At 43.7% G+C, this 18,130-nt stretch overlaps 2 protein-coding genes across 4 annotated transcripts in view; one reads left to right on the top strand and one right to left on the bottom strand.

Moving 5' to 3' along the window:
- The first annotated feature begins 53 nt into the window (after window positions 1–53).
- Window positions 54–8,783, top strand: tex10 (testis expressed 10). Of its 2 annotated transcripts, none has more exons than XM_008323032.2 (16): window positions 54–378; window positions 718–921; window positions 1,038–1,225; window positions 1,322–1,648; window positions 1,749–1,958; window positions 2,229–2,481; window positions 2,572–2,684; window positions 2,835–3,082; window positions 3,168–3,300; window positions 3,437–3,606; window positions 4,185–4,362; window positions 5,357–5,573; window positions 7,200–7,280; window positions 7,384–7,568; window positions 7,658–7,862; window positions 8,177–8,783. In XM_008323032.2, exons 2-16 carry the CDS (start codon window positions 739–741, stop codon window positions 8,297–8,299), a joined length of 2,814 nt encoding a protein of 937 aa, XP_008321254.1. In that variant the 5' UTR covers window positions 54–378; window positions 718–738; the 3' UTR covers window positions 8,300–8,783. The 2 variants fall into 2 exon arrangements, with proteins under 2 accessions (XP_008321254.1, XP_008321253.1); XM_008323031.2 differs by having other exon boundaries at window positions 56–378; window positions 3,165–3,300.
- The window catches only part of invs (inversin), a 25,131-nt gene continuing 15,602 nt past the window's right edge, over window positions 8,602–18,130 (bottom strand). For both annotated transcript variants that reach the window (XM_008323024.3, XM_008323023.3), the window contains exons 6-19: window positions 17,881–18,048; window positions 17,615–17,795; window positions 17,103–17,212; window positions 16,730–16,901; window positions 15,875–16,030; window positions 15,667–15,788; window positions 14,980–15,087; window positions 14,791–14,899; window positions 14,478–14,685; window positions 13,364–13,578; window positions 12,541–13,105; window positions 11,873–12,003; window positions 9,943–10,029; window positions 8,602–9,849 (exon numbers count right to left, since the gene is read on the bottom strand). In XM_008323024.3, coding sequence (XP_008321246.1) covers window positions 9,734–9,849; window positions 9,943–10,029; window positions 11,873–12,003; window positions 12,541–13,105; window positions 13,364–13,578; window positions 14,478–14,685; window positions 14,791–14,899; window positions 14,980–15,087; window positions 15,667–15,788; window positions 15,875–16,030; window positions 16,730–16,901; window positions 17,103–17,212; window positions 17,615–17,795; window positions 17,881–18,048 — 2,448 coding nt within the window. In that variant the 3' untranslated portion in view covers window positions 8,602–9,733. The remainder of the gene's footprint in view (window positions 9,850–9,942; window positions 10,030–11,872; window positions 12,004–12,540; window positions 13,106–13,363; window positions 13,579–14,477; window positions 14,686–14,790; window positions 14,900–14,979; window positions 15,088–15,666; window positions 15,789–15,874; window positions 16,031–16,729; window positions 16,902–17,102; window positions 17,213–17,614; window positions 17,796–17,880; window positions 18,049–18,130) is intronic.

Raw genomic sequence — 18,130 nt, 5'->3', positions numbered from 1 at the left:
AAATATATATAAAACGTAAAGTTGTTGAGGCATTTGTTGGGACGACTACGACGTACGTTTGGTAAATACGTCAGAGTCTACCGTTGAAATTTACAAGTTAACAAAAGACTACAATATTGATATATTGTAAGATACTTGCTAAGTATGTTGATTTAAAAAAAAAAAAAAACGTTATTTCATGATGATCAAACACGCTTTTATATCGCTGCGTTGTACTCTCACATACGAGGCTCCGCCCCCATAAACAAACACACATTTAGGACCCGGTACATCACCACGAGCCTGCTTACTAAATCTTGTTGTAATATACGATTGCAAATGTATTGTGAGCAATTGTTCATTATCGATTTCGAGTTTTAATTTAAACCTACTTTTATGGTAAGTACTAAGCCAGGGTGTGAGTTAGTTATCAAGCAAGTGAAACAAGTCATTAAAAATCTAAACAAACGAATAAACGAAGCCGTGTTTATATTGTATAGTCAGTGGATACATTAAAATACATGTTTGCTGGAGAGACCCTGCTAAACCAGAGTGAAATTTGTGGGGTGAACTTAAGACCTGGTTTAATACCAAAATGCTGTTAAATCCAGAGCAACTTTGCAGTTAACTTAAATAATAGTCAGAGATTCTGGGAGACTTTGGAGGGAAAAAATGGGGATATGATAAATACATTGATTCTGTGTCTTTATCTCATCAGTTTGTGTTTTCTCACCATAGACCACTGTTTAGACCGCAGAGATGAAATCCAAGAAGAAAAAAAGACAGGATGATTTCCAGAAGGTCAAATTAAAGGTGGGAAAGAAGAAGCCAAAAGCTGACAATTCCACCAATACAAACTTCCGCACCAAAGGAATTAATCTCTCTGAGCAACTAAGGAAAGACACAAGTGGCCCCACCACACACAGACAACTAAGTATTAATGTAAGTCCACCCACACTTTCTAAGTCCATGTTTCACCTCTCAGATAGAATTTACACTCTCTGCTTTAATAACATTAATAACATTTACTGTTTGCTTCCTTTTTCTGCACCCTACAGGACCTCCTGTCTCAGCTGCATCATTACAATGCCAACATTAAACATGGTGCCTTGCTGGGCTTACGAGAGTTGCTGTCTGCTAATCCATCACTGTTAGAGCAGAATCTTTCTCGCCTCCTTTCTGAAGTTGCAGCTGTATTCACAGACAAAGATGGCAATGTTCGCATGGGAGCCACACGTGTTCTACGGTCAGAGGAACTTTATTCAATGCATCAATATTCATAGTATTTCAAGGTGGCAGCCTGATGGAGTCTTAAGTAACGTTTCTTAATAACTACTTTTAGGTTCATTGCACAATCTGTACCCGCAGAACGAGTGGCACCGTTTTTCCCTCTCCTCAGTGCCCATATGTCGTGTGCCATGACCCACATCGAGACAAGCATCCAGGAGGATGCAATGAAGATCCTGGATGTATTGTTGGAGCACTATCCTGCTCTACTCGCAGCACGTCCTGCAGTACTTCTCACAAACTTCCTGGAGCTAATTTCTCATAGACAAAACAGTGGAGGATCCAACAAGGCCCAGGATGCTAAGGGGCGAACCTGGGCTTTGTCAGTCAGTCTTAACAGGGCTATTACTAGTCAGCAGTGGCGGCTGTCTGTGCTGCTCAGGTATTGCCACCAGATAAATTGTTCCAAAAGTACAATATATAAAAGTACAATATATATCTTTTTTTTGTCGCTCACCTTGCTTGTTTGAATTGTTTTCCAGACTTGGAAGTTTTCTTCGGGCAGTAGTTGAGGAAAGACCAGTGGAGGAAGGCGACATATCTGCAGCTGATGGAGTGTTTGGTTGCAAGGGTGAAGGCAGACTTACACCTTTGCATCTCACCTGGGAGGAGTTGTCCTATAACAAGGTTCAAGTTAAAGTCTACGAGAACTCAGGAGCCAAACCAACTCCACATTCCACCTTCAGACTTAGGTATAAAATCACAAAAACGTCTTTGGATACTTATGTATAAAAATCCACTGTTAAAAAAAAAATTAAAGGTAAACTGAACAGTAAGGTATGTAAAATTGAACACCAAAAGGCCGCTGCCAGAGCTGAACTTCCTGACTGTTGGCCAATAGTATCATAGAATTATAATGCTATTTCCAATTAGCAAATACCTTAAAACTCAAACTGTACATAAGTTGTGTTGTGTACCTTTTTATTGCATCTTGTTTTTCCTTTAAATATCCATTCATTAAGACCTGAAGTAGATTCTGGAACTGCAGTCAGTGAGAGTCTGGACTCGGCTGAAGCTGTTCAGCGTTTCGCAGCGACTCTTGTTCCTCTGCTGCTGGAGGTTTGGGTTGAGGCCAGTGCGAGTGAATCTCCTTGGAACAACACAGGGGATTCTCACCTCTTAACCCCAGATGCCATGTCAGTGATGTTCCAGGTGCTGTCTTTACTGCAGCTGCTGAGGAAACTGGCACCGCAGCAGGAGCACCAGAATGCTCTGGTGAGTGAAGATACAACATGCAAACAGTTAGAGATTTCTTTGACACTTAAAACATCTGCTCGAGTCTCAATGTGCCTGGTGATTCTTTAGGATGGATGGCTACGAAAAGAATATTTAGGAGACTTTAAACAGCACTTCATGAAAAACTTCCCCTATGACTCTCAAGACATCCCCAAACACAAAAAGAAGGTGGATCTTAAAAGGCAAGAATATTTGTGCTGCTCATTTCCACCTCCCCATATTGTTGTGGGAGAATTAATTTGTTTTTAAAGAATAAGATTATTTTAGAAGGGTTTGAATCACATTTTGCTACATGTCAAATTCTGCTGTCGCTGTTGCCGTCTTTTTTTCAGGACTAAACAAAGTGCAGCCATTCCAGGTCTGACTGTGGAGCCCATGGCCTTGAACATCACACTTTGTCAGGTCATGGTGTCTCTAAGTCAGAGACAAGAAGACAGCAGAGAGACAGATGGAGACTGGTTAACACCGCTGAGGACTTTTGTCCGAGATGCTCTGAGCAACGGTGCGAAACTCAGTTACAGGCAACTCCACATGCTGCTGGGAACTGTGTGGAAAATGGTGCTGACACAGAGAAGCAAAGGTGAGAATTGACAGGACATTTCAACAAATTATTAATTTATATAATTATTATAACCACATCATTTATGTATGTGTTGGCACAGTAGTGACAGAAGACCTGTTGGCAGCAGTGTACATCTACTATAAGCAGAAGAACCTGACTCTGCAAACCCGATCCCTGTTGCTGTCTTTCTACAGCAAACTCTACCTGCAGGAACAAGGTCACATACACATAGCCAGGTAACATGTCCTCTCAAACATAAAGTCATTCTCTCTTTCAAGCTATATATATACAGTAAGTATATGGTGTTACTTAATACAGTCCTCCAGTCCATCAAACTGTATGAAACAATCATGTCATGTGTTATTTTTAAAGGAGTAAAGTACTGAGTCGGTGGTTGGCCTCACTGCCGGTGCAGTTGTCCCAGCTGGGCCACCGGAACCCCACCCTCTCTGCTCGGCTCATCCTGTCCATCCACGCTGCTGCTTCTCGTGGGAACAAGGATCTGCTTAACAGTCTGCAGACGAACGCCAGCAAGCTCTATGGTAGATACACAAATACACTGACACATCCACCTGAGTCTGTGACGTCACGTTGGAATCGATTACTAAAAATAATCTTCAGACCCTTTATCACAGACATTCAGGATACTTAGGGTACTTCATCGCCCTGCAGTAGCTACAAGTTCTACTCCACTTACTACTCCCGACCCCAATGGGGGAACAGCACATGGTATTACATTACTCTCTCAAATATTAGAAAGTTGACATTTAACCCTAAAAGAAAGACATACATTTTTATATCCACTCTTCAGAGGATGATCAGGCAGATGAGCGGGTGATTCTCAGAGGGTCCAGGAAGGAGACACTGGGGGGAGGGAGAGGGAATCACACACTGGTGACTTTCTGAAACTGCTTTAGAGCCAGTGATTTCGCATCACAAGACTCCTTTTGTCTGGGAGTCCTTGACATCAGCATATGCGTCACAGCCAGACTCTGCACAAGCACATTATCTGAGCCCACACTGCTGAGGCCAGGACTATCAATCTGTCTATATCGCTTGTTTTCTCTTCTTCACTCATCATTCTTTAAAAAATTGAAATAAAGTGTTTGTTTGTCTGTAGATCCAGACGAAGGAGTTTTCGTGCTGTTACCAGCAGAGTCCCAGCAGCGCATGGTGCAGCTGCTCTACTTCCTGTCCAAAATGTCACAGCCTCTGTTAGCCAACCTGAGCTGCTGCTGCACCACAGGACGAATCTCTGCTGGACTAGCTGCCTCTTTGATCCGTATTATAAATCTGAGGTGAGCCAAACCGCGGGTGCCCTCTAGTGGTCAATACTATACATACATATACACAAGTCTTAATGCTTTAACATTTTGTACACATTCCAACTACACTTGAATTAATACACTTTTTTTTTATACTGACAGACACTGAAACCAATTGACAGTTTATATGTCATTGTCTATTTTTGTTTGTATGTTTGTTTGGCCTTTTTTCTACCCTTTATTCACTTTTTAAACTTGAAATCCTTTCTCTTTAAACAATTATGAAGAAGTATGATTGGGGAACGAATGAAAATGAAAAGATTTTAGCAGATTTTCTTAAAATAAATATTTGTTGTTATTACCAACATCCAACATTAGATGGCAGTGTTTATCTTCTGCACACAAGTCCTACATTTCTTTAGTTTTTTTACCTGTCTTTAAAAGTGCTGTTGTGTGGGGCCTGTACATTTAATATTTTCAATACTATGTATTATTTTCAATAATATGATCATTTAATCGTGCACTTGTGTCTATGTGTGTTTTTGTGTCAGTGGGGCAGTTTTAGAACCAGTTTGAGCAGAAATTGAACTGTGTGTAATGGTTATGACACAAAGGGCTCTTTTGGAGGCTGGAATGCAGCATGGTCACAACACACAGTGAAGTCTGACGGCATGCTCCTCCTGGGCTTTTCAAAGTAGACAGTTATTCACACATTTTTCCTACTGATACAGATCTATGCTCTCCCCAGGACCAGAAAGATTTTTTTTCCCCCAACTGTGTCTCCGTCCACAATTACACTCAATAACGAACCTCTTATGAAACCGGGTCACATTTTATTCTAAGAAACGTCATCACGTTTCAATACTATATTTTTTTATGAAAATGAAACAAAGCAGTGTGTGTTCATATGTCGAATGTTGGAAACGTAGATCATTCAGAGTGTGTGAAAAGGGCCAAGTGTTGGCGCAGACATTGAAAACCAGTTCATCGATGTTTGCGTAATGTCTTGACTCACCATGTCCTCCAGGTCTTCCATGAGCGGCTGGTCAGTTGGGAGCCAGGAAGCTGCTCTGCAGGACGTGGACTACTTCAGCTTCCTGTTCTCCACCCTGATGGGATTCTCATCCAGCAGGCTGGCCACCATGCAGGAGGACGGCTGTTCCCTGCCTCGCTCCTCTCTCTCACCACTCAGTCTGTATCCCACACCGATGGAACAGTTCACACACCACTGGGATGTCGTGGAGGTGTGTTAATTAGAGAGTTTCCATTAGGATTTTTGCCCTAAGTAATCCCCCCCCCTTTTTCTTTAGCAGTTAGCATGATGAAACCTTATATAAACATAATAATGAATGATTTTGTCACTGTAATATAGAGCATGGCAAACAGGACTGCTCAGCCAAGCAATGTATATGAAGAACATTATCTGACTACATATAAGTAGCACAATAACAGGCACTTAGATTTCATTTTGAGATCCTCGCATAAATACAATTCTATTCTGATGTACATACCACAAGAGGGAGCTCAAGTACTACCAGTGGTACCCATACCTTAGCTTGAGAACACCTTTTTTTAAGGTGTGAAGTCATTTTGTTTTAGTGTTGAAATGTAAATGCTGCAGGCTGTCTGTGTTTATGAATTTTAATGCATTAATGATAGTGTTTCACCTCAGTCATTAACAATGTCTGAGTGGGTGAATTAATCATTCAATTAGTCCTGGGTAAAATTCAAACCGTGGCCCTGGCCAATGGCGACCCTTCTGCTCCCCCCAACCCTTTGACTACTATCTTCTGCACTTGTAGTGAATCTTGACAGAGGTTGGATTTATGGTTTATTTCTTTGGAAATTCCTGCCAGTTTTATCTTCAAACCCTTGTCAAAAGGCTGTAAGTTGGAGACTTCAGAAATCATTGTTTTGAAAATTGCAGAAGTTTTTGAGTGTCTGGACATGGGGGTGGACTTTCAGTCTCCCCCTGGTCTCCGTCTTCTACGTGGAGCTCAGAGGGTGGAAGCTTTATCATCAGCGAGTGGGACCTTTATCGCGTTGCACAGGTTGGAAAAGTGTGGTTATCGGGCATACAGAATATGCACAAATGCTAATGAAAGCCAATGGCATGATGGGACTGTGACATTTCTCCACAGAAATTACCGTTAACGTAACGGTGCCTTGGGGCAAATGTGTGTGGGCTTATAATCACTAATTCAACTGCTCAATTAAGGCCTCAGATCCTGCCTCTGTCATGTCCCTGTCTGAGTCAATCACAGGAAGGGGCGGGGAAGTAACTGCGTGTAGAAAGGAGGGACGGAGGGTGGGGATTCGAGGGTGGGGGGGTCGACATTAAAAGATGCACTGTGTCAACTCCGGTTTGACTAATGAGACTGTTGGATTGTTTTTAATGACGGGGAGAATGCCAACAGGTGCAGAGTCCCAGCACACACTGGCCTGCACCGAATTCTGCACGAGCGCCCACACACACATGCACTTTAATTTAATAAGAGCTGATAAAATTTTTTGATTTGGATTTGAAGGTGATGAGGAAATGCTGCAGCTAACTTCTCACTGTTCAAAAGTGCCATGGTCTAAAAAAACTGATCTGCATTTGAGATTTAAAAGTATAGGCTGTTTACATTTCAACAATTTCTCTTCTCTTCTGAAGGATCAATAAAGTTGCCTACCAATGTTACTGTTCCATTACTTGGTGCAGTAAAGTAACTGTCAACAGTATTTATACAAAAGAAACATCTGATTGGTTGATAAAAAGCCTTTGGACAAATTGGGATATGAACTTGTGACCATCTTACGATGATGTGACCAATGCTGTTTGGTGTTTGTTTAGGACATTACAGTTCATTTTCCTGTTCCATTCACAGGAGGTCTGTCGCTGTCTGGAACTTATGGGCTCAAAGTCTCAGTGTTTTGACATCTTGCAAAACGGCATTTGCAAATATTTGGTGAGCGACGTCAGACCCCGTACTCTCTAGTACTAAAACAGTGGGCTTTACTCTCAGCTACTTCCTGCCATAACGATAACCTGTGTCTGAATGTGAATCCTAGATCACGTTGGAAGTCGTCCCTGACAGCATGGCTGCCGGGCTGCTGCGGGCCATGTCCAGATTACTGGACTCGTCCATGGTTCCCATCGAGCCTGTACTGTGTTTCCTGTCTTACTGCTGCCTCAGCCTGATGTCTCATCTCCTGACCTTCCACCAGGAGTCGCCTGCTGAAACCAACCACAAAAAGTAAAATGGTCAAACAACTGTCACCAGTCTCTGAACTCTGTTGAAAATTCTTTCATTTGGTTCTGACTCCTTCATTGGTTTTCTTTCAGGGAGGTGATATGGGGGGCTTGTGTGGTAGCGCTGAGCAACGTCCCACGCCTCCTGCGGATGGTCCTGCAGGGGTGTTTGGATCTGAGTGACGAGGAACTCCCACACCTCGGACAGATCCTGTTGATGCTGTTGCAGCACACACCACTCCACAACCAGCTGATGGCCAACGCTCCCCTCCTGCAGGAGATCATCCAACACATCACGGTAAATGCAGCAGCCTTGTGTGTTTGACTGTGGGGCCTGGACCATCTAGACTCCTGCTACTACCAGAGTATTCAAATACATAACAATGTATTAAAATAAAAGCTTCTAGCTAACACCTTATCAGAACATCACAACTATGAAGATGACAGACCCAGGTCACACATGTCGACCAAACCAAAACACTCAGAAATTAGCCTCCTCTTCACTTGTGGTACAAATCGGTGCCTTGCGATCCAAAATAAGGCAGCGGGCCGAATTTTGAGGGTCTGTAGCGTAGGGCTTTTCAAATGATTAACTCCCTGTATGTGTTTCAGAGTTGCAGCCGTTCTGTGACCAGGGAACAGTGGCTGACAGATCTGCTCTACTGCTACAGCCTCACAGTGGCTCAAGGCTCGTCTGCTCACAGAGGGAACATCGGCCTTCAGAAGATGTACTGACCGGTCCGTCAGACAAGAACACGGCTGTGAAAAGACACATGTCACAAGTCTCACAGCCTCAGTTGAACAGACTGGTTTCTGCAGATGTTTGGATGATGACTGAAAGACCTCACAACTGGTCAGGTTTGCTAAACCAAGGAATGGAAGCAACAACCAATTTCCTGCTCCTCCCACTGCCTCAACAATCAGACCAATCAGCCCAGATTCAGCTAAAAAAACACAGCAACTGTGGTCAGTTCTGTTCCCCTCACACACTAACACACTGTTGTACCAACGACTGTTAACCGCCCCTGAGAATTGTGGGTAAAATGCGGTATAAACTAATCCTCCAGAGTGACTTCAGTTCAACTCTCACCATCAACAAAGACAGAGACTTGAGCAGACGCCCTGAGACACACCTCTCTCTGCAGAGTACTGTCAAGATCCTACCAAGGTGATAAAATAAATAACAGAGAAACAATGAATAAAGAAAGGCCATCTGAAATTAACTGTTCTGTTTGTTTTTATTTTTATATTTTACATTAATAAGTCTAATTACGTTTCTGTGCAAATATAAATTTAAGTAAAAAAAAAAACAAAAACAGAAAGAACAACGGCTTAGTTAAAAGATACGTTTGTCTTGAGGGAGAGGAGCATTTAAAGACCAGAACTGATGTTTAAGTAGAGTGTGTGTGTGTGTGTGTGTCTGCAGGTGGGCTATCTGTATGACTGGCTGTTGATAGACTACCTCATTCTCCACAGCAGGAGGAAAGGTTATCTCAGTGTGTGTGCCAGAGTGATGGAGAACCAGGGAGCTGAAGTGTGTGTGCGCGTGTGTGTTTTCCACAATGGATGAAAGGTTATCTTTTACACACACCGTTTCTGTAGACTTGACCCCACCCTGTGAGTTCATGTCTCTGATGTCATACAGCTTAATTTTAGAAAGCTTGGCACAATCGCTGTGTATCCTTATTCTATGGAGGTGAGTCGGACAGTCAGCTGAGAAAACATCAACGAACCTCAACTCTGTGTGTGTGCGTGTGTGTATTTGTAATGTTTTACCTGACATTGTTACTGGCGGCCCATGTGAAGACCAAACCCTAGTCCCAGTGAGGCAGAACCTCAGTTCCCAGGCTCAAGGTTTGGTAACTGGTAATGGTTAGAGTCTGGGGTAAAGTTCTGGTTAAGTTGTACAAATATATGCAAGTCAATGCAAAGTCCTGCAAAGAATAGCTGCACGAGTTCGTATGTGTGTGTTCGTTGGGTATATCTGGTATAGGTTTACATGTGGGGACAGGAGGTTCAAAATTGGTCTGGAGTTAGGATTAGAATTATTATCAGATTGCCGGTACTGGGCATGGATTTGTAATTGTTAAAATTAAGGTAAAGAGACCTGGTCTATGTGAAGAACTAACACATCCCCAGTGTGTGTGTGTGTGTGTGTGTATTGAGTCTTCAATGTTTTCCACGTCCTCTGTTCCCCTGTCCAGCGCTTTGTGGCCTCAGGTGATAAGAGAACTGCTTGGCCTGATCCAAGACATCAGTCAGGTGTACACAGTCGATACTGCTCACTGTAGAAAAAAAAAATCCACCATCCCCACTTTTAGACTCTTGAACTTTAGCTTAGAACGTATTTATTTGTATGTTTTTATCTATGGACTTACACTGACTCTGGGTGCGCAGTGGTACGTCCTGGAGAAGCTGCGACTGTGATCCCCGCAACGAACGCCCTCGTCGAGCCATGGAGTTTCCTACAGGACAGTGCAGTGACAGAGTATCAAACTGTAGTGGTTTCCTTCGCTGACTCAGCAGCTGCTGTGTAACAAAGACTAGGACACACCAGAAACTGGTCTGCTTTGTCCAGCTTCGTAACCATGGCTATTTACGTATGTTCATTTTTCTGCTTCTGTGATGCAGGTTAACAAGGGGCCAGGAGCTCAGTGGTTAGAGCACTGGTCTTATCAACCAGTGTCCAGGCAATTGATAAAAAACAATTACTGATAAAGACATTTAGCAGCTATTCTAATTAAAACACCACATATAAAAAGAAGAGGAAAACGTGAATGCGGTTAAAACGTCAAACTGCCTCGGTTCCTTCTAAATATTATGGAGACTGTTTAGTACAGGAGTTCCAAACCCCTGGTCCAGGGATCGCTGTCGATCCGTAGGTCATTTGGTACTGGGTCGCAGTGGGACAGAGTGAAAAAATGTGTAGTTTTAGTAATTTACTTCATTTAAAAAAAAATCATCAGTCATTCAGACTGTGATACCAACAGAATAAAGTTGTTAATAAAAGTTGATTTGAAGCCAGGCTCTTTATTTTACGTAGTCCAAAGTGTCCAGTTCTTAAACCTGCCTCTGTACAGGTCCGAGCAAAAGTTGGGATGCAGTTCATATATCTTAGTTTAGGTGCTTTGCTTATCTCAGAGAAAACGAGGTTGCAAATAAGAATAGATTGTGTGTGTGTGTTGGGGTAATGACCAATGTTGGGGCTTCTGTGTGTTTTTTGCAGATAGCTCTACGCAGTTGTCTGACATTCCCTCCTGACAGCTCTGAACTTTTCACAATGCCAGGACTGTCGGAGCCGGAGAGAGAGAGAGGGAGAGAGGGGGAAAGAGAGAGAGAGGGAGAGCGGCAGGGAGAGCAAGTCGTAGTAAGAAAGGGGGAGGGGCAAAGAAAAAAACATGTCAGAAGGTTATGTTGGAGAATGTGTCGATGGGGGCAGTGGGGGGGTGAGGGTCATTTGCGGGCAGAGATGAGGGGCACGATCGCATGTTTTGGCGCAGCTAAATTTCTTGCCGTCATCACCTGGTGATGTGTGATGAAGGTCAGACCTGTCTGTGGGTCGAAACCCTACCAGAGGTTCCACACGTTCAGCTGGACTGACGCTCTCCTGACGTGTGGCCTCCAGTATCACCCAGACATTTAAAAGAGTTCCTGTTCACACAAACAGTCGTTCACAGCATTGACTCTGCTGTGACAACCAGATCCTTAAATTCCAATCTAAGACCTGATCCGCCAGTCCATGAAGGAATCGAGACCAGAAAAAGTTCTTTTAGAAACACACGAGAGTCCATCAGTGTTTTATTAAGAGATGTCATATTTTAGATTTAAGCCTCAAACGCACTGACATTCATTGGAACCTGAAACCAAAATGACTTTAATTTGCAACTACATTTCTAATTTATAAACGTCTTTAAAAGCATGGACATATAAAAAAAAAAAATGGTATAAATTAGTCTATTTTTTTGGTTTCCACCTGGAGAACTGAACAAAATGCCATTTGTTATGGTACAAACTATTTCACATTTATCTGGTATCTATCAGAAAAAAAACTCAATTTCCTAAAGGAAACTCCAAAGGGATTAATAAAGTTCATATGCCAGAACCATTAACAAAAATGCAACCCTAAACCAACACAGATCTTCCTCTGTTTCACTGAATGTTAGACGTTAGAAGTTCTGACGTAGAACATATGATGACTAAAAGGGCTGACAGCTTTGTCTGAGAACTGGAAATATTAATTACCGGTCTCTCAGGTTCCTAAAGTGTGAATGAAACGTGGACAGTGAGTACTGGTACTCGAGAACTCACCATAGATACTCTGAAGGACAGAGCTCTTACTGGTAGCAGTTTTAGCAGGTAGCCCTCTGTTGTCCAGCTTCTTCTTGCTGTGTCCGTGGTTCAGCTCCACTTTTACCTCCTTCTGTCTGCGTGCACAAAAACTGCCGGCAGATGCATGCAAACACAAATAAATGAGCACGTCATTAAAAAAGAAAAATCAGCGATCAAAGTTACAAGAGCTGGCAAGTCTTCACACTTATCCTCACTGAGGACAAACCAAATAAACAGGGATTATTTAAGGTAGCTAATGGGCAGCACACTCAGATCATGATGGTGAAGCTGAATGGAAACATCGAGCCTCCTGCAGCGTTCTGGCAAAATCTGAGAGAAATACTGTGCGAGACTGGGAGAAGTGGCTGCTGGTAGCTATTAGAACAGCATGGCTGAACTTTTAGCCCCTCGTTAAAGCAGTATGAAGGCTTTAGATTAGAGCCTGACTGTCCCTGTGTCCTGGTCTCACCCATCTTACGTGTTTGACTCCCTACTGCTGCAGCGTTAAAGACATCCACATCAAGGATGCGGCAGTGTTGCAGGAGAGGTGTTTGGTTTGCATGTACAAAGGAGAAGACACATGTGGACACCACATGAGGACGGTAATGGTCCACAGGAGCTTCAGTCGCACAAACGTGAGAACTCACCTTCTCCAGGTCTGCTGAATGATGCGCGCTGCGTCGTTCCTCCTGCTGCGTAGCTCCCGGTCGTGTCCCCTGTGTCCGTGCGTTGAAACAAGTGCATGTGTGCTGGTCTTTCTCGCGGGGTCTTTGTGGTCTAACGGAGAGCCGATTCTCACTGAGGCCATCGAACTTTGGTCTTTGGTAGAGCTCCTTTCAGACGTGTGTTCTCTGTGGTTTCTATGTTTTTTCTGAGTCACATGTGCGTCAGTCTTGGTGAGGGCACTCTGCACGTTCACGTGTGTGTCTCTCTTACTCATTATGACAGATACGTCCTCAGAGTGGTCCATGGAGGAAACACCTGATGGGGTAGTGCCTTTGGTGGAAACAGGACGTTCCCTGATTTTGGGTTTGGAGGGGGGTCTGGGTTTAAGGGTTGAGGGTTGACTGCAGCCAGTAGGTAATGGGAGTTCCTTCAGCCTCGTGTTCTGGGAAGAACCAGATGCTGTTACAGGACTTAAGTGGCTGTGGTGACTCAAAGCCTCCGAGGGCTCGGCTGCTTTAGTTCTTCTAGAAGATCTGCTCCTGCGCTCTGATGAAACAAATGGTAATTTGGATTATAGAAAAAAAAACATATTTAAAAAACATGAAAAAATACAATTCCACCATCTGGCTGCATTATGCAAATACTCATTCTAGAAATTCCAAAAACTATAACTCTGGAGACTGGTTATAAAATGTTAATAATGTTTGTCATTCAGGGTGAAGTCCGTCGTAGACTTTGTACAGGGCACCAAATGTAATGGAGAAACCTCATTAAAACCATCAGGACTGGGTGTTGGTGTTTTACCTTTCTGCCGTTCCTCTTTGCTCCTCACACATTCAGACTTAGAAGACTTCTTCTTTTCCACTGTCGAGTCCTTCATGGACAAGTTTTCTATCATGTTGACCAAGGAGAGCTGCTCCTGATCTCCTGTCTTCACCGGAGAGGTCTTCCTTTTCTCCGTCGTTGACCCCATGACCTGCTGCACGGCTTCTCTCCTCCGCTGTTCTTCTTCACGTTTCCTGAATACGAACAAAAACAACACTTTGACCTGATGATGGTATGAAGTGAAAAACACCACTGACCTGCACTGGACATTGGTGGAAGTATCACAGTTTATCACCAAACCCTTATCTGCTCACATAAAAAATATAACATATAATCTACATTATAACTTTTGTCACTGACACTCGTAACTGAGAAAACTAAAAAAACAAAACAAACATTCTTATGGTTATTTATTCACCGTCTGGACCAAAAGTAATTTAAATACATATTTGTTGAAAAACAAAAACCTACATCTCTGTTTATTGTCTGTGGACCAAAAGTAATTTAAATACATATTTTTTAAAAGAAATCCCTACATTTCTGTTTATTGTCTGCTTAAAATATCAATAAAATGTTTAAATGTGAATCCCCAACTTCCCAAATACCATTTTAGGTAAAAAAAAAAAAGGAGAGACAAAGAAGGAGACTGGTGAGTAAATGACAAAAGGAGGACGAGGCAGAGCAGACGGCAGGTAGAAGACAAATGTGTGTGCACGGGTGACAGACGGATAGATGGATATGGAGAGCGTGTGACTGTTCCTGTTGTGGAGGGAGGAGGGAGGAGATAGAATGAGGATACAAGAGGGAATGGGATGTGAAGATAAGATACGATGAAGAATTGTTAAAAAATGTAATTGATGGCTGTTTGTGTGTTTTAAACACAACAATTCTTATGATTCTAAATTCCCAATCTGATTAAAAATAAATATAAAACATACTCTAATCCTCACAGCATTAAAATCTACATTCTTAAATTCATATTTTTATATAAGGATAAATTCTAAGATCATTAATGGGACCCCACCCCCCCCCCACTCCCTACAGTCATGTACAGTAGAAATGACAGTGTGTGTTCGTGATACTCTCGACTCACTTGGCTGCATCCTTGCGCAGCTGCTCGTGCCTCATGAGGAGCTGCTTTCTCTCCCTGAAGGCCTTGCGAACAGTGTAGCCCTTGTAGATGGCCTGGATGGAGGCAGCGGCGATGTCCTGGATGGCAGCGATGGAGAGGGCGCCATGCTCCAGCATGAACTGGGTCACCTCACTGTGGCCCCCCAGCAGGGCATAGTCCAGAGGGGTGTCCCCCCCCAGAACACACACACACACACACACACACCACATTCATTCACTGACCTGTTTCTTTACTTGCACTCCTCTCTCTCTCTCTCTCTCTCTGCTCGTTCCTCACCTCTCCTCCGTGTGCTCCATGTGATTCGGAAAGGCGTTGTAGCCCAGCAGCAGTTTCACAGCATCCAGGTAGCCATTGTTACAAGACCAGTGGAGAGCAGTCCGGCCCTGCACAACCATGATGAATACTTGAGTCAAACTGGAAAGATTACCACATTATACTCAACAGCCCTCAAAAACCTTTTCACCTCCTTGTCCTGTATGTTTGGATCAGCGTTGTTCTCCATGAGAACAGCCATGCAGGTGATGTAGCCGCCGTAGGCAGCACACTGCAGAGGTGTCCGCCCTGCCTGGTCCTGTCCAGCAGAAAATAAATACATATAACATTGTTCCTCACTCAACAGCTTAACTTAAGGATTTATAATCTATTACACGAGGGACTCGGCACGTGAACGATAAGAATGAAATGACCTCCATTTCCTAAAGTCTAAACACATATGTCTAGGTATTTCTCAAATGTCCTTTTTCTCCTTCTTTCATCTCCGTGACCTACTTGGCTTATGTCTAGGTATTTCTCAAATGTCCTTCTCCTTCTTTAGTCTCCCCCTCTTCGCAACCTACTTGGCTTTACTCTAAACATCTCAACATCCTTAAATCTCCTCTCTTTACCATCTCTAAAATCCTTCGTTGAGATATTCACCATCTCTCCTCAACACATGTCCAAACCTTCTAACCTTTAACTTTGTCCCCAAACTGCTGCCTCTTAACTGCCCCTCAGATCTGCTCACTGCTTTTTAATGCAACAATTACCATATCACTCCATATTTCATAAATGTATTTATGCCTTTCACATAAGACAATAATATATAATAATAAATGAAGACTTTGTTAATGGTCATTTAGGAGTGACATCTGTGACTGTGCAGCGTTCTCACCTGTACATTAGGACTGATCCCGTTCTCCATCAGTATCTGGCAAACCTCAGCGTTTCCTCCCAGCGCAGCCCAGTGCAGAGCAGTGTGACCATCCACGTCCACCAGCTCCACTTGTGCAGAACCTTCATGAACAACATTTACGTTTCAACAACACTGGTATAAATCTACATTTCATATACGGTTACTCAAACAGTGCGTGGACAGGAACCTTTGATGAGTGTGAGTATAACATCTCGGTGGCCCATCTCACAGGCGCGGAACAGTGGCGTGTGTTTCATCACGTCCAGAGAGTCGACCATGGCTCCCTTCTCCAACAGCAGCTTCACTGTGCTCACGTGACCCGACAGCGAGGCTGCATGGAGAGCTGGGTGAACGGGAATGCAAAAATACAAAAAACAAAATCTGTTAAAACAGGAATGCAGTCGCATAATTATGTTGCTGTAAATCTCTGTCAATGGATTGTTAAAGGTTTAAGGAGGGCAGACACACTGAAGCATTCCCAGGGTTGGGGCAGCCCCCACTTGTTACCTCCAGTTCCCCGGACAATATGGACCTGAGTCAAGTGCATGGAAGTGATCTGGACACCAGTCAGCTGCACTGGCCTCAGCTCTGTCTCATTAACACGACTCAACCACGGCATGTTACGCATGCATAAACAATGACTGCTGGGCTGAGCAGAGGGACTATCGTGGGGGCCATTATATGTCCAAAATAACCCCCTGGGGGGGTCAAAGTGTCTGCACGTTTGTGCGTGTTTGTCAGGGAACAGTGCTGGCAGTGGTGGGAGTCTATTCACTGAGCACACTCTAATGTTGCTGACAGGATCACTTGCCTCTCTCTCACAGTCTCTTCTTCCCCTTCCAGGGAATCTGCTGTGACATCATCCTAACAATGAACAGCCAAGTGGATAGCCCCTGGCTAGGTGGGCTGGAGATCAGATGGTTGTCGGCTCAAATCCCACATATGAACATATATACACTTATTTGGTGGTAATTGGGGCTCAGGTTGGTTCATTTCAATAATTGAATGGTAATCGTCATCCTCATGTTTCTCCTGTGCTCACCAGTGCCTCCATACTTGTCAGCCATGTTGATGTCAATCTGAGGGGTGAGGGCCAACATGGTACGGATCACGTCGTCGCTGCCTTTCCCAGCAGCCCACATGAAGGCCGTCCGACCCTCCAGATCGGGTTCATCTTTAACTGAGGGGTGGGACAGAAAGACTCCAACTGTCTCCTACTTACAAGAACGGGAAATTATATTTAGGTCAGTGATGATTAGTACAAATAATATTAGGACACTGAACTGTCAGGAATGAGATTGACACTTTCAGTACTAACCATAAAACATCAGTAAAATCAATTTATACCAAGATCTGTGTCTATGAATTTGAACATATGACCTTTCATATTAACGGGCTAACAGTCTGTGACTCACAGCATTGTTACTCTGTGCACCATAGTGCAGAGGTGTCGCCCCCTGGCTGTCAGATGGAATTGTGCCAGATGTGTTTCTCTCGAGAAGGAGGTGGACAATTTTGGCGTGGCCTAAAAAAACAGACTTTTCGTCAGTGAAGGTGAGGAAAAGGGTGTACAGTCAGTAAATAAAGAAGTGAAACCAAGGGTCCAACAAAGGCTCTTTTAGACCTTCAGTTTACAAAAGCGGTGAAAGAACAGGATGAACCTCACACCTGGTAAACATGACTTAACTGTCACTATTCACAACAACAAACTATTGTGTTGTTATTGTGTTGCTCAGTCTGAAAATCTTGTGAGCAGTAAAATGAGAGATTTTAGACCATTTGTCTGTTGTAAAAAAAACATCTGGGTGTAAATTTCCTTTTTTTTTTTTAGAAAAAGTTTCAGTTTACGTCACGTCCTCCAAGCTCAAAACCATAATATCAGTGTCCTTCAGGCTGTAGGTGACACCCAGGACGTGTTCTCACTCACCGAGCAGAGCCGCCCAGTGCAGCGGCGTTCTGAAGAGGTTATCATAAGCGGTCACGTTGCAGCCCTCGTACGATGTCAGCACCTCCACCACGGCCTCGTTACCATCAGCCACAGCAAAGTGCAGGGGGGTCCGACCCTCGTAGTCCTGCCAGTTCAACAGGGACTCGGTGGGAGCTGCCTCCTGGACGTACACAACACAGCAGACACAGTCAGACGGATGAAAAAAAAAAAAGAAGATAAACTCTGCTGTGTGTGCGTGTTTGTACCAGAATACAGCGGACGGTTTGTGTGGCGCTGGGCTCTTGACTGTGTGCAGCCCAGTGCAGCGGGATCTTGCCCTCACTGTCTGGGATGCCAATGTTGGAATCGTGCTTGATCAGGAGACGAACGTGTTCTGGTCGGTTATAAAATGCTGACCAGTGCAGAGCGGTTTGCTGCAGCAGAGAAACGACGGGGAAGAAACAGAGATAAAACAGCGAGGAAGCTGCCGTCGACTGACACCATGTTGACTTTTAT

The sequence above is a fragment of the Cynoglossus semilaevis genome, chromosome 13 (assembly GCF_000523025.1).
Source record: "Cynoglossus semilaevis isolate Cse_v1.0 chromosome 13, Cse_v1.0, whole genome shotgun sequence".
In the NCBI taxonomy this organism is placed as follows: domain Eukaryota; kingdom Metazoa; phylum Chordata; class Actinopteri; order Pleuronectiformes; family Cynoglossidae; genus Cynoglossus; species Cynoglossus semilaevis.
Note: the sequence above shows the minus strand (reverse complement) of the source record. Positions and strands in the feature narration are given on the sequence as shown.

Bases quoted from the DNA above. Each gene is read 5' to 3' on its own strand.
- tex10 (XM_008323031.2), top strand. From the start codon at position 739: ATGAAATCCAAGAAGAAAAAAAGACAGGATGATTTCCAGAAGGTCAAA. The intron at 1,649-1,748 runs GTATTGCCACCA...ATTGTTTTCCAG, and splicing joins CGGCTGTCTGTGCTGCTCAG to ACTTGGAAGTTTTCTTCGGG. The intron at 5,574-7,199 runs GTGTGTTAATTA...TTCCATTCACAG, and splicing joins ACCACTGGGATGTCGTGGAG to GAGGTCTGTCGCTGTCTGGA.